Consider the following 15,556-nt stretch of genomic DNA (forward strand, 5'->3'; position numbering starts at 1 on the left):
TATATATATATATATATATATATATATATATATATATATATATATATTTACATATATATATATATATATATATATATATATATATATATATATATATATATATATTTACATATATATATATATATATATATATATATATATATATATATATATATATATATATACATATATTTATATATATGTATATATATATATCATATATATATATATATATATATATATATATATATATATATATATATATATGTATATATATATATATATATATATATATATATATATATTTATATATATATATATATATATATATATATATATATATATATATATATATATATATATATATATATATATATATATATATATATATATATATATATATATGTGAAGAAGTTCAAGTGACATTTATCCTTATATGAGAACCGTGAGAACTGAGAACCAATCTGCCTTATTAAAAAGTGTTAATTTTTTGCTAATAAGATTTTACTTTTCGCAAAAAAGCGTTACTTTTTTTTTGAAAAAAACGATGATACTTTTAGGTAGATAAGTGTTACTTTAAGAAAAAATTCTTAAAAAAACTCACAAAAACGTGTTAGTTTTCGAAAAAAACGTGTTACTTTTTATTTATATATTTTTTTCTGAAAGTAACACTTTTTTTCTAAGAAGTAGCAGATTTTTTTTAAAACAAAAGTAACATTTTATTGTCCAAAAATAACACTTTTTTTCTTAAGCTTGGTTCTCACAGTTCTCATATAAGCTTGGTTCTCACTGAAACTTGTCTATATATATGTGTGTGTGTGTGTCTTATGATTTATAATTCTTTAACAAAATCTAATTTGTTAAAAGAATTATATTCATGTATTAAATTTTTATGGTCTCTTATGATTTATAATTCCTAAACAAAATTTAAATTGTTAGAAGAATTATATCCATGTGTCAAATTTATATAATTTCTTATGAATTATATTTCTTTGACAAAATTTAATTTGTTAGAGGAATTATACTCATGTGTTAATTTTATATAGTTTCTTATGATTTATAATTCTTTAACAAAATTTAATTTGTTAGAAGAATTATATTCATGTGTTACTTTAATAGATTTATTAAGATTCATACTCTTGTTTAGTTTTGCATGAGTTCATAATCTTTTAACAAAATTTAATTGTTAGAAGGGTTGTATCCATACATTTAGATTGACAAAGTTTTTTTTTATGAAATCTCAAACAAAATCTTAATTTGTTAGATGAGTTATGGGTGAATAGTTATTTATAATCATTTATGATTCTTTAGCAAAATTTCAATTTACTAATAAAGAAGTCATGTTCATGATTTTATTTTATTTTTTATGCATAAAGGAAAATATATGTATGTATGTACATAATTGATGAGTGATAGAAATGTTTTAATATACTTATTTATGTTTTCTTTTTATGTTGTCTTTAATCGAGAGTTGAGATTTGTGTATGTGTGGATGCTCATACTTTGATTATTTCATTATTAAGAATGATTTGTGGTAGAATGTGTTGAATTGTTATAAGTATTGGGAATAGAAATCATTGGATTTAAAATAAAGGAATTAAAGAAATATAAATATTTATATGAAATAAAAAAATAAATAAAAAAAATAATAATAAAAAATTCTGGACAGTAGGTGTGCCTTGACAGGCGCGCCTTGAACCTCGACATTCGAGTGCGTTTTGTTTGTCGTTTCTTTCACCGATTGCATTTAAGGCCACTAAACGCTAAAATTAGTTTTAAAAAGTAAATGGGCGTTAAAAATTGTGAAATTTTGTACCCAACACAATTGATGCCTTCCGGGCGCAGTGGTGAAGTTGAATTTTCTATTAAAATTTTTGAAACTGTACAAAAAGGCCAATAAAATTTCTGGTTGTATTTTAAAATTAAGAAGTTATTGGGATTAACATTTAATCATTTAAAATTATGAAGCTTAGTAATGCCTTGATGGTATAAAATGAATTGAATGTGTAAACACGTTCTAATACGTGCTTTTGCTTGTGTATCTGTGTTTAGGACCTCGGTTCATAAGGTGTTGACATTCCGTTTGTGAAAGTTCCTTGAATTGATTTGTCGTGCTATCAAGATACACACTTAGACCATACTTTTGTAATTGCTTATGTGAAGTAATGTTATGTTTATTCTATGAGGTGATGTCGTATGTCATATAAGGCTTAGACACCAAAAATAATTTAAAAGGAGTTTTAAATTGAAATTTGAGGATGGTTGTGTTGGTTACCCACATGGGGTTAAATATTGGGATGGAAATCATTATTTTTATAGTTGTCATGGCAGTTTTGGATCATTATAGTCACCATGGGAGTATGCATACTTTACCTTTGTCAACCCGAATAGGACGAGCAACATCTTGGGCCGAAGGTTGCCTTGGAATTAGCTCTCCCATGTGTATTACTCCAAACTTTTATAATACTCTGGCGCCCTAACTTTCATTCCACGCCTAAGGGTAAAAAGTCAGATCAGAGGGAGAATATCTTTCAAACTAAGTGTAGGGTGAAAGATAGGCTATGTGATCGAATTATAGATAGAGGGAGTGAGACTAATTGTGTGAGTCAAGACTTAGTGCAAGAATTAAACCTCAAAAATCAAGCTCACCCTCACCCCTACAATTAAAGTGGTTAGACAACAAAGCTAGTGGGTCTGTAGGAAAGCAAAGTTTAGTCACCTTGACCATAGGTTCTTATCAAGACCAAATCTTATGTGATGTGTTAGACATGAGTGCATGCCACATTCTTTTAGGGAGACCATGGCAGTATGACAGGAGGGTGAAACATGATGGGTACACTAACACTTACACTCTGAGACATGAAGGTAAGATGAAAGAGTTGATACCTCTTCCCCCTTACAGAACCATACCCCCCCCCCCCCCCCCCCCCCCACCCCCCCCAAAAAAAAAACCTACACACTTGATCAGCCGGATGAGCTGCATTAAGGAAATTAGACAGGAGGGTCAGGGATGGATAATGTTTACCAAGGAGGTTGACCCAGGGAGAACTGAGTTGCCTACAAAAATTAAACCAATCATTGAGGAAAAAAAGGATGTTTTTCCTGAGGATTTACCCATGGGATTACCACCTCTCAGAGGAATTGAACATCAGATAGACCTCATACCAGGGGGTTGTGTTACCTAACAAACCTGCGTATAGAACTAACCCTTAAGAGGCTGAAGAACTCCAAAGACAGGTCGAAGAACTGTTAGACAGAGGATTTATAAGGGAGAGTCTTAGCCCGTGTGTTGTACCCACACTGTTAGTTCCTAAGAAGGATGGAACTTGGAGAATGTGTATTGACAGTAGAAGTATTAATAACATTACGGTCACCATGGGAGTATGCATACTTTACCTTTGACGACCCGAATAGGACGAGCAACGTCTTGGGCCGGAGGTTGCCTTGGTAAGGTGAATAGGAGGGAGTATGATTTATTACAAGCTAATCTTAGATTACTCGTGCGTAGAAAAGGTGCATCTAACAAATTAATTGGGAAGAACAAAATTAGAAAACTACTCCATTCTTATTGGTTTAATATTTGATATCGAAAAGAATTAAGTTTTGTCTTAGTTGGAGTCCGTCTCATTTTTTTCAAGAAAAGTTTTTAGTTTGATTCTCACTAAGTTTTTACTTTTGTAAACCTATCTTTTAATAAAAAAAATTCATACATCGAGAAATAATAAGAAAATGAAAATCTTTTGTATGAGAATAGAAATGACGTAAATAATGTGAAAATTATTTTATAAATTAATAAATGTAAGTGAAAAAAGTATAAAGACTATAAGCTTTATTAAAATAAATTATTAAGTAATAAGAGAAGACAATAAAGATTATCAAGATTAGTTCCGTCAAACAAATATGATATCTGTAGAAAAAATTTTAAATATTAAAAATGAGTTGTATTTAAGATCCGAATCTTCTTACTCAAACCGCAATCTTTAGATTTTGCCTCATTAAATTTCCACCAATTTAATCAATTTTTTTTTATCGTTCTCACTCATACAAAACTCTCTAATTTTATCCTTTATACTTAAAATTTTATTTTAGAAAAACATTTAATAAAGTACTGTACAAATATGATAGCATGATTGATAAATTTATTTATAAAAAAGTCTTAAAAAGGAGACTCAAATTTTTAAGAGTCCATTTTAAGAATTTTACCAAAATGGTAAACTTATTTATTAATCTTCTTTAATACTACCCTTAGTAAATGAAAAGATAAAAATGACAGAAAGCAAGTGTCAAGTAGCAAATTGCAACGGGAGAATAAAACTCCACAAAAGGAAAATCTTGCGTTATTCTTGTAGTTGAGGACTTTCTCATTTGTATTATTGTAATTTTCTCTATTAATATTTTTAATTTTTTGAGGTAAATTTATAATTACATATGCTAATATTTTGACTCTTATTTGTAAATTTAAAATTAATTTCTCAAAAATTCCAATTTCAACCATAATTTCTTTATTACTTTTTAATAAGATCCTTATTAATTTGATGAGTTCGACTTTCATAACTGTTATTTTTTTGAGCTATTCTTGTGCATTTGTGTAATTTTTTTTTTTAATTTACAGATTCTCTAGTCTAAGCCTGAAAAAGAGTCAAAAAGGTTCGTAAATTTCAATTTGCCTTTTTGCTCCCCTTTATTTTCATCATGATTATCGTCATCGTTTCAATCAAAAACCCTAATTTGTATTTTGCGATTCACTTTCAGCCTCGCATTTCTCTCACCTCACCACTTTCTCATTTTCTCGTCCAAAATCATAACAAGCGTTTGATCTACATAATCAATCATCAACTATCGATCCAATTTTATTTTCGCTCCTTTTTATCGGTTTGTTATTCTTTTCTTCAATGTTCCTCGAGATATTTTTTTTAAAACAGAATAATGACTTTTGTTGTTTTAGCTTTTTTGCAATTGACTATTGTTCGATAATGTGTTCTATTTGTTTGAATGGTTCGGTGATGTTTTTGATTCCGATTGTTTTGGGGATTAGGGTTAGAGTTACGTTGTCATAAATGATTTGATACATGCGGAATGTTTTGGAGGATTAGAAATGGATTGGATACAATTATGTTACATGTGTCCCGATTAATTTTGATTTTATTCTAAGTTCAATTGCCTTCTAAAATTAGTTCTTCGTTGTGTTATGTTTTTTTTCCTCTTAGTTTTGTTTTCGTTGTAAATTTTTGTTGAAATCGCTGTGAAAGAACAATTGTGGTACAAAAGGAACATTTTGTGTTGTGGTTAGCTGGATGTATATTGAGCTGCGAGATGGTGCACGTTTTCTAAGAACACATATCAATTGGCGCATCTTTTAGAGTGTTTTAAGAGGGCGTTTCAAATAGAAGTATTTGCTAACAAATTGACGGTATGTTAAAGAATCACGGACTGATTGTTTCCTCTTAGATTGGGTTGACAGTGGTTTATCCGTTTTGCCATAAATCCCAGGGTTATAAGGATGATAGTTGCGTGAGCAGCTAATTGCTGACTGAATAAACAAATAAAACTTTATACCTTAGCTCAACTTTGGGAGCAAGGAGAAGAATTGGTGCTTCCAGTTTGTTGCCAAGGGAAGTTTTTATTGCATCATTGCATTCAGGATGATAAGTTTGGATTTCCATTGCTAAGGCCTTTGATGTGCTATCCCTTTCTGAACTAGGCTGCTTAAAGGTGCAAGTGTTACAGGGCTGAATGGTTTGGCTCTTTGTGAGGGATCAAATTGAAACAGAGCTTAAAAACTGTGGACAGGATATTCATGGCTTTTTGTTCGCTCTACGATGTGGGTAAAGTGAGTTTGTGTCTCACACTCTCACTAGTATCTGTTTGACGTATGCTTTTCAGTCAGCTGCAGAAACATCAGATTTAGTCAACTTCAAGAATTATTTGTAATCATATCAATGAATTGTATGGCTATTGGAGTCTGGAGCTGTCCTCCCGCAAGAATAAGCAAATTACTTTTTGTATGTCTGAAATTTAGCAAAAGCATTAAAGATGTTGATAGTTTTTTTTTGGTGGGATTCCTCCCATTTTTTTTATTTATATAGCGAGCATTACATTTAGTTTCGATAGTTTAGTTTGACGCAGATTTGTGGTTTTTAGTTAGAGAATTTTAAGGTTGGTGAAGTGCCTAAGACGAACATTCTGGTTATTAAGGTGCTACTTTATTAGGATAGGTTTCATTATGTATGATGTTTTGAAATTGGAAGTAGTATGATATGGTACATGAATAGTCAGGTTTTAAAATTATAATAGAAGTAAGGGCGTGGTTTGAAATAAAGGTAGGAATTTTAAGTTGAACTGAGTTCATATCATTGTTGGAAAATTGTAATGTAGCATTTCAGCACCACTACAAGCATGATTTATGATTCAATCTGCACTATTTATAAATCTAAATCCTGAATGTAAAGGCATTGTTTAACTGGCACATGCTATTGTTGCACTGTTATATGTAATTCAATATTATCAATGCAAATTTACATTGATTATTGTACATCTTTATGCAATTAATAGCCATTTTATGCCTTTGTTAAGCTTGCAATTGACTTTCTTTTGAATGCTGATGAGATGATGTCTCTCTGCCAGTGTATATAGAGTTTGAAATTCATTTGATTATTTCAATATGCCATAAGGATAGGGGTCATAGAATTACTCTTGTATCTTCTGTATTGGACTTGAAGTTTTCCTTGTACTGTTAATTTTCCAGTATTCTCTTTCTTTCTTTCTCCCTCTTTCTCCTTTGTGGAAAGAGGGGTTGGCAGGGTGGGGATTTTGATGTATTTTCTGCATGTTCCCTATGATTTATAGATTGTAAATGTAATGGCGAGGAAGGATCTAGGTCTTGCAGATATTGAGGATAGATCTTCATAACTCATGCTCTTTTTTGTGCTTACCTTTTCAGTTATTATAGCTTTTCACTTTTGCTGCAATGTTTCAATAAAATATGTGTAGCATTTTCTATTCTTGGCTATTATAATTAAATGTCTTTTCCCTTTCTGAATTTGTTCCTTCCATGGTGTTTTCAGGATCATTTGCTCTCCAGTTATCTCTCTGAAAGATGTCATCCGCTTCAAAATCCAAGTCCAAGGAAAAAAGGGTAGGAAAGGAACAGAAAACTCCATCAAAGTCCTGCATAGCTGTAAATGGAGGCAATGGACTGCCAGCTAGTGCGTATAACCCATTGTTAGGAACATTTCATACCCTCGAGGCATCATCCACATTATCAGTTCCAGCACTTAATGTAAATGGTCGTTTTCGCAATATAGATGATTCCGATGATCATAGTGGGAGTACTCATGGAAGTGGAGGTGAGTATGATTCTGCCTCCAATCAAGATAGCCGATCCGTGGAGTCAGAAGAGCACAATAAAGAGAAAACATCAAATGCTCCGATCAAGCAGGAGGTAATCCCAGGGGCTGACTACGAGAGGCGAGAAAAAATACGTCTGAAAAATGAGAAGAAGCACCAGCGTCAGAAAGAAAGACGAGCCCAAGAATTGCATGAACGCTGCTGTGGCTATCTTATGTCAAGAAAGCTTGAGGTCCGTGCTCAGCAGGTTGTGGCCATGGGATTTACTCACGAAGGAGCAACCATGGCTCTTATACTAAATGAAGGTCGAGTAGAAGCAGCAGTTAATTGGCTTGTAGATGAAGAAAAGGGAGGTAATAAGCATAAAGTTCAAAATCTTGACACAGGGAGTAATTTGAAGATTGATATCTCAGAAGAACTTGCTCGGATTGCTGAATTAGAAAAAAAATATATTTGCTCAAAGCTAGATGTTGAAAAAGCCATAGTGATATGTGAAGGTGATTTAGAAAAGGCTGAAGAAAATTTGAGATCACAAAAGCAGGATCAACCAGCTCTTTTGCTTAAGCCAGATGAAACTGGCGATCCCCCACGTTTTAGTGATGGTAAGACATCTGTAGCACCTAGTCAGAGCGATGTCAGGCTGCTGCAAGCAAAGCCCAATTTGGCAACTTTGGTACCCCAGAGAAGGGATGAAAAGGATTTTAATTACACTAAAGCTGCAGTTTCTGGAGCGCTGGCCCCCAAACAGTTTCCCATTGCTGTTCAACCTCTTTCAGGAGCTCAAGCCAAGTTAGAGTGGGCGAGACCTCGGCAAATTGCTTCAACAGCAGAGAAAAGGTGGCCAGTTGGAGCAGGGTCGAGCCCTTCAGTTTCATATTCTTTGGCACCACCTCCACAGGTATCACCTCCGCCGACCAAGGTAGATTCACGATATGCTACTCATGGTAATGAATTTAAGAATCTTCAGTCAGGATCATTTAGAGAGCCTGTAGTTATGATGCAGCGGCCTCAGTCTGTAAATGCCAAACCAACCCCTGCAACAAGCATTAGCTCCTCTGCTCCAGGCACAACCACTTTGCGATATCCTAATAGTTTGGAAATTTTGAAGCCAAACGGGATATTGCCTCACATACCTAGCGCTAAAAGTCTCGGTCTAAACAACCTGACTGCAAACCAATTTTATCACCCTGCACAATATCAGCAACATCAACATCAACATCAACATCAGCTGTTTATGACGGGCAGTAGTCAAAAGGATAATCCAGCTTCCACTCCTAGTAAGTCCTCATGGTCCAGGATGGGTGGGATTCCGATGCTCACACCTGCATCCTCTCTAGGGTTCTACTCTGGGATGGGTTCAACCTGCACGTCAGGGTCAAATGCTGCTGTGGATTGGAATACTAGTGGGTCAATGCCATCATGTGACTATACCAATATAGATTGGAGCTTGGATGGAAATTTCCTGCCTACGAAGCAAAATGGGTTGTGGTTCGGGGTGGCACCCTACATAAGGAGTAAAGGGGCTCATCTGTATGAATCAGGATCATCTGCCATGGGTGTTAATCTGGCTATGAGACCATCTTCTCCTAATGGTAATGGTGTATCAATAGTTGGGTTGCAAGATAGTGGTGCGGGTATGACTGATCCATCAGGTGCCAGTTCTCGAGAGTGGACATCTCCTTTCGAGGGGAAAGATCTCTTTAGCATACCTAGACAGTTTGTTTTTTCTCCCACACTGTAGTGTTGTGGTTAGGGAGAAATCTTATGAATAAAAGTTTTAAAAAAAAAAAAAAAAAAAAAAAAAAAAAAAAAGAGAACCCCAGAAAGATTGTGCTTGAATTTCATATGTTTGTGCTCCAAGGTTTCTTTTGCGGTCTTTCATGTTTCTATATATAGTAGTCATTACTCATTTGCATATTTGATATTTCTCGTTAATGACCGTCCTCAAGTGTGCAAAAATCATACTTAATAGATTTAAAGATAAGCGAGACCACTACCCAATAGCATGTTGTCGCCAAAAACAGAACCCCGTATTTCTTCTAGGGAATCTCCTAATTGTTCCAAAGCAACCAAAAAAAGATTCTTTAACCAGAAGGAATTCGGTTTCGATGTAGGATACCTATCCAGAAGTTTTAGCAACTCAATCTTGTATGATGGAATCATCAAAGATTTGACCTTTTCAAAGTATGTTTGTAACTCACTAGAGGCTCGAAAAATAAAGAGAAGATGTGTACGAACGAGATATCCAGGAAGAAGAAGGAAAAGGATTGAATAGAAAAACTCCCAAACATTTGGCAATCCTAGATGCGTCCATATCATGGGTGACTCATTATTTTGATGAATTCTTTTTTCATACAGAAGAAGATAATGTAAACACTTACTCGAAATCTCACTTATTAGATTCCATTGTGGAAGATACACAATTTTCTGAAGAATTCGCCATGATATATCTGATCTATACATAAGGCTCATAAAGGTCAAACACTATTAACCATTAAAATTGGAGGTGAATCTAAATTATCAAGTTTTTATATTTCGTTACTTTATGTCCTTTTGTTGAATCCAACAACTAGGTGGATAAGTTTCATATATTAGCCATTAGGTTTTACATTAAGTCAAGTTAAAATTGTAATTGGTCACTATAACACTATAAAAAGAGATCAATTTAAAATTACATATAGTCGCTTTAAATGGTCACTTAAAATTGTAATTGATCGTTTCAATATATATATATATATATATATATATATATATATATATATAAAGATGGTTTCTTTGAAAGATCGTCTCTAATTAGACCAACTCAAATTTAAAAAAAGAAAAAAAATACAAATTGATAACTCATTTGTATAACTACATGCTTACTTTTTAGGGTTTTAGGATATCTAAAGTAGATATTTAGGATAAGTCAAATAGGGATTCACATTATGTCAATTTAACATTTAGTATATCTAAAGTAGACATTTAGGATACATCAAATAGGTATTTAGAATCAATTCGTGAAAAATTAGTGGTATTTTAAACCAAAATCTAGGGTGTGTTTGGATGAAAAGAAATGGAGGGAAAGGAAGATGAGAAATTTGGAAAAAATAAAAGTTAAAAGAGCGAGATTTTGCAGGAAATTTCCATCCAAGCTCCAATCTATATTGGTATAGTCACATGATGGCATTGACCCACTAGTATTCCAATCCACAGCAGCATTTGACCCTGACGTGCAGGTTGAACCCATCCCAGAGTAGAACCCTAGAGAGGATGCAGGTGTGAGCATCGGAATCCCAACCATCCTGGACCATGAGGACTTACTAGGAGTGGAAGCTGGATTATCCTTTTGACTACTGCCCGTCATAAACAGCTGATGTTGATGTTGATGTTGATGTTGCTGATATTGTGCAGGGTGATAAAATTGGTTTCAGTCAGGTTGTTTAGACCGAGACTTTTAGCGCTAGGTATGTGAGGCAATAACCCGTTTGGCTTCAAAATTTCCAAACTATTAGGATATCGCAAAGTGGTTGTGCCTGGAGCAGAGGAGCTAATGCTTGTTGCAGGGGTTGGTTTGACATTTACAGACTGAGGCCGCTGCATCATAACTACAGGCTCTCTAAATGATCCTGACTGAAGATTCTTAAATTCATTACCATGAGTAGCATATCGTGAATCTACCTTGGTCGGCGGAGGTGATACCTGTGGAGGTGGTGCCAAAGAATATGAAACTGAAGGGCTCGACCCTGCTCCAACTGGCCACCTTTTCTCTGCTGTTGAAGCAATTTGCCGAGGTCTCGCCCACTCTAACTTGGCTTGAGCTCCTGAAAGAGGTTGAACAGCAATGGGAAACTGTTTGGGGGCCAGCGCTCCAGAAACTGCAGCTTTAGTGTAATTAAAATCCTTTTCATCCCTTCTCTGGGGTACCAAAGTTGCCAAATTGGGCTTTGCTTGCAGCAGCCTGACATCGCTCTGACTAGGTGCTACAGATGTCTTACCATCACTAAAACGTGGGGGATCGCCAGTTTCATCTGGCTTAAGCAAAAGAGCTGGTTGATCCTGCTTTTGTGATCTCAAATTTTCTTCAGCCTTTTCTAAATCACCTTCACATATCACTATGGCTTTTTCAACATCTAGCTTTGAGCAAATATATTTTTTTTCTAATTCAGCAATCCGAGCAAGTTCTTCTGAGATATCAATCTTCAAATTACTCCCTGTGTCAAGATTTTGAACTTTATGCTTATTACCTCCCTTTTCTTCATCTACAAGCCAATTAACTGCTGCTTCTACTCGACCTTCATTTAGTATAAGAGCCATGGTTGCTCCTTCGTGAGTAAATCCCATGGCCACAACCTGCTGAGCACGGACCTCAAGCTTTCTTGACATAAGATAGCCACAGCAGCGTTCATGCAATTCTTGGGCTCGTCTTTCTTTCTGACGCTGGTGCTTCTTCTCATTTTTCAGACGTATTTTTTCTCGCCTCTCGTAGTCAGCCCCTGGGATTACCTCCTGCTTGATCGGAGCATTTGATGTTTTCTCTTTATTGTGCTCTTCTGACTCCACGGATCGGCTATCTTGATTGGAGGCAGAATCATACTCACCTCCACTTCCATGAGTACTCCCACTATGATCATCGGAATCATCTATATTGCGAAAACGACCATTTACATTAAGTGCTGGAACTGATAATGTGGATGATGCCTCGAGGGTATGAAATGTTCCTAACAATGGGTTATACGCACTAGCTGGCAGTCCATTGCCTCCATTTACAGCTATGCAGGACTTTGATGGAGTTTTCTGTTCCTTTCCTACCCTTTTTTTCCTTGGACTTGGATTTTGAAGCGGATGACATCTTTCAGAGAGATAACTGGAGAGCAAATGATCCTGAAAACACCATGGAAGGAACAAATTCAGAAAGGGAAAAGACATTTAATTATAATAGCCAAGAATAGAAAATGCTACACATATTTTATTGAAACATTGCAGCAAAAGTGAAAAGCTAAAATAACTGAAAAGGTAAGCACAAAAAAGAGCATGAGTTATGAAGATCTATCCTCAATATCTGCAAGACCTAGATCCTTCCTCGCCATTACATTTACAATCTATAAATCATAGGGAACATGCAGAAAATACATCAAAATCCCCACCCTGCCAACCCCTCTTTCCACAAAGGAGAAAGAGGGAGAAAGAAAGAAAGAGAATACTGGAAAATTAACAGTACAAGGAAAACTTCAAGTCCAATACAGAAGATACAAGAGTAATTCTATGACCCCTATCCTTATGGCATATTGAAATAATCAAATGAATTTCAAACTCTATATACACTGGCAGAGAGACATCATCTCATCAGCATTCAAAAGAAAGTCAATTGCAAGCTTAACAAAGGCATAAAATGGCTATTAATTGCATAAAGATGTACAATAATCAATGTAAATTTGCATTGATAATATTGAATTACATATAACAGTGCAACAATAGCATGTGCCAGTTAAACAATGCCTTTACATTCAGGTTTTAGATTTATAAATAGTGCAGATTGAATCATAAATCATGCTTGTAGTGGTGCTGAAATGCTACATTACAATTTTCCAACAATGATATGAACTCAGTTCAACTTAAAATTCCTACCTTTATTTCAAACCACGCCCTTACTTCTATTATAATTTTAAAACCTGACTATTCATGTACCATATCATACTACTTCCAATTTCAAAACATCATACATAATGAAACCTATCCTAATAAAGTAGCACCTTAATAACCAGAATGTTCGTCTTAGGCACTTCCCTAACCTTAAAATTCTCTAACTAAAAACCACAAATCTGCGTCAAACTAAACTATCGAAACTAAATGTAATGCTCGCTATATAAATAAAAAAAATGGGAGGAATCCCACCAAAAAAAAAACTATCAACATCTTTAATGCTTTTGCTAAATTTCAGACATACAAAAAGTAATTTGCTTATTCTTGCGGGAGGACAGCTCCAGACTCCAATAGCCATACAATTCATTGATATGATTACAAATAATTCTTGAAGTTGACTAAATCTGATGTTTCTGCAGCTAACTGACTGAAAAGCATACGTCAAACAGATACTAGTGAGAGTGTGAGACACAAACTCACTTTACCCACATCGTAGAGCGAACAAAAAGCCATGAATATCCTGTCCACAGTTTTTAAGCTCTGTTTCAATTTGATCCCTCACAAAGAGCCAAACCATTCAGCCCTGTAACACTTGCACCTTTAAGCAGCCTAGTTCAGAAAGGGATAGCACATCAAAGGCCTTAGCAATGGAAATCCAAACTTATCATCCTGAATGCAATGGTGCAATAAAAACTTCCCTTGGCAACAAACTGGAAGCACCAATTCTTCTCCTTGCTCCCAAAGTTGAGCTAAGGTATAAATTTTTATTTGTTTATTCAGTCAGCAATTAGCTGCTCACGCAACTATCATCCTTATAACCCCGGGATTTATGGCAAAACGGATAAACCACTGTCAACCCAATCTAAGAGGAAACAATCAGTCCGTGATTCTTTAACATACCGTAAATTTGTTAGCAAATACTTCTATTTGAAACGCCCTCTTAAAACACTCTAAAAGATGCGCCAATTGATATGTGTTCTTAGAAAACGTGCACCATCTCGCAGCTCAATATACATCCAGCTAACCACAACACAAAATGTTCCTTTTGTACCACAATTCTTCTTTCACAGCGATTTCAACAAAAATTTACAACGAAAACAAAACTAAGAGGAAAAAAAACATAACACAACGAAGAACTAATTTTAGAAGGCAATTGAACTTAGAATAAAATCAAAATTAATCGGGACACATGTAACATAATTGTATCCAATCCATTTCTAATCCTCCAAAACATTCCGCATGTATCAAATCATTTATGACAACGTAACTCTAACCCTAATCCCCAAAACAATCGGAATCAAAAACATCACCGAACCATTCAAACAAATAGAACACATTATCGAACAATAGTCAATTGCAAAAAAGCTAAAACAACAAAAGTCATTATTCTGTTTTAAAAAAAATATCTCGAGGAACATTGAAGAAAAGAATAACAAACCGATAAAAAGGAGCGAAAATGAAATTGGATCGATAGTTGATGATTGATTATGTAGATCAAACGCTTGTTATGATTTTGGACGAGAAAATGAGAAAGTGGTGAGGTGAGAGAAATACGAGGCTGAAAGTGAATCGCAAAATACAAATTAGGGTTTTTGATTGAAACGATGACGATAATCACGATGAAAATAAAGAGGAGCAAAAAGGCAAATTGAAATTTACGGACTATTTGACTCTTTTTCAGACTTAGACTAGAGAATCTGTAAATTAAAAAAAAAATTACACAAATATACAAGAATAGCTCAAAAAAATAACAGTTATAAAAGTCGAACTCATATCCCATTAATAAGGATCTTATTAAAAAGTAATAAATAATTTATGGTTGAAATTGGAATTTTTGAGAAATTAATTTTAAATTTACAAATAAGAGTCAAAATATTAGCATATGTAATTATAAATTTACCTCAAAAAAATAAAAATATTACTAGAGAAAATTACAATAATACAAATGAGAAAGTCCTCAACTACAAGAATAACGCAAGATTTTCCTTTTGTGGAGTTTTATTCTCCCGTTGCAATTTGCTACTTGACACTTGCTTTCTGTCATTTTTATGTTTTCATTTACTAAGGGTAGTACTAAAGAAGATTAATAAATAAGTTTACCATTTGGTAAAAGTCTTAAAATGGACTCTTAAAAATTCGAGTCTCCTTTTTAAGACTTTTTTATAAATAGATTTATCAATCATGCTATCATATTTGTACAGTACTTTATTAAATGTTTTTCTAAAATAAAATTTTAAGTATAAAGGATAAAATTAGAGAATTTTGTATGAGTGAGAACGATAAAAAAAATTGATTAAATTGGTGGAAATTTAATGAGGCAGAATCTAAAGATTGCGGTTTAAGTAAGAAGATTCAGATCTTAAATACAACTCATTTTTAATATTTAAAATTTTTTCTACAGATATCATATTTGTTTGACGGAACTAATCTTGATAATCTTTATTGTCTTCTCTTATTACTTAATAATTTATTTTAATAAAGCTTATAGTCTTTATACTTTTTTCACTTACATTTATTAATTTATAAAATAATTTTCACATTATTTACGTCATTTCTACTCTCATTCAAAAGATTTTCGTTTTCTTATTATTTCTCGATGTATGAATTT

General features: G+C 33.7%; 2 protein-coding genes across 5 annotated transcripts; one reads left to right on the forward strand and one right to left on the reverse strand.

Moving 5' to 3' along the window:
- Positions 1-4,635: 4,635 nt before the first annotated feature.
- LOC130817932 (uncharacterized) lies at positions 4,636-9,266 on the forward strand. Of its 3 annotated transcripts, none has more exons than XM_057683908.1 (2): positions 4,636-4,851; positions 7,044-9,266. In XM_057683908.1, the coding sequence occupies exon 2, from the start codon at positions 7,076-7,078 to the stop codon at positions 9,065-9,067; it is 1,992 nt and encodes a 663-aa protein (XP_057539891.1). In that variant the 5' UTR covers positions 4,636-4,851; positions 7,044-7,075; the 3' UTR covers positions 9,068-9,266. The 3 variants fall into 3 exon arrangements, with proteins under 3 accessions (XP_057539891.1, XP_057539892.1, XP_057539893.1); XM_057683909.1 differs by having other exon boundaries at positions 4,667-5,981; XM_057683910.1 differs by having other exon boundaries at positions 4,667-5,809.
- Positions 9,267-10,168: 902 nt separating this feature from the next.
- LOC130817933 (uncharacterized) lies at positions 10,169-14,377 on the reverse strand. 2 transcript variants are annotated; one of them, XM_057683912.1, is made up of 2 exons: positions 13,429-14,377; positions 10,169-12,189 (listed from the first exon to the last, which is right to left on the reverse strand). In XM_057683912.1, exons 1-2 carry the CDS (start codon positions 13,459-13,461, stop codon positions 10,669-10,671), a joined length of 1,554 nt encoding a protein of 517 aa, XP_057539895.1. In that variant the 5' UTR covers positions 13,462-14,377; the 3' UTR covers positions 10,169-10,668. The 2 variants fall into 2 exon arrangements, with proteins under 2 accessions (XP_057539895.1, XP_057539894.1); XM_057683911.1 differs by having other exon boundaries at positions 13,253-14,377.
- Positions 14,378-15,556: the final 1,179 nt, after the last annotated feature.

Source organism: Amaranthus tricolor, chromosome 7, assembly GCF_026212465.1.
Source record: "Amaranthus tricolor cultivar Red isolate AtriRed21 chromosome 7, ASM2621246v1, whole genome shotgun sequence".
Classification (NCBI taxonomy): domain Eukaryota; kingdom Viridiplantae; phylum Streptophyta; class Magnoliopsida; order Caryophyllales; family Amaranthaceae; genus Amaranthus; species Amaranthus tricolor.

Excerpts from the sequence above, each read along its gene's own strand:
- LOC130817932 (XM_057683908.1), top strand. The coding sequence starts at position 7,076 with ATGTCATCCGCTTCAAAATCCAAGTCCAAGGAAAAAAGGGTAGGAAAG.
- LOC130817933 (XM_057683911.1), bottom strand. The coding sequence starts at position 13,315 with ATGAATTGTATGGCTATTGGAGTCTGGAGCTGTCCTCCCGCAAGAATA. Across the intron at positions 12,190-13,252 it reads GAATAAGCAAATTACTTTTT|GATCATTTGCTCTCCAGTTA; the intron begins GTATGTCTGAAA and ends TGGTGTTTTCAG.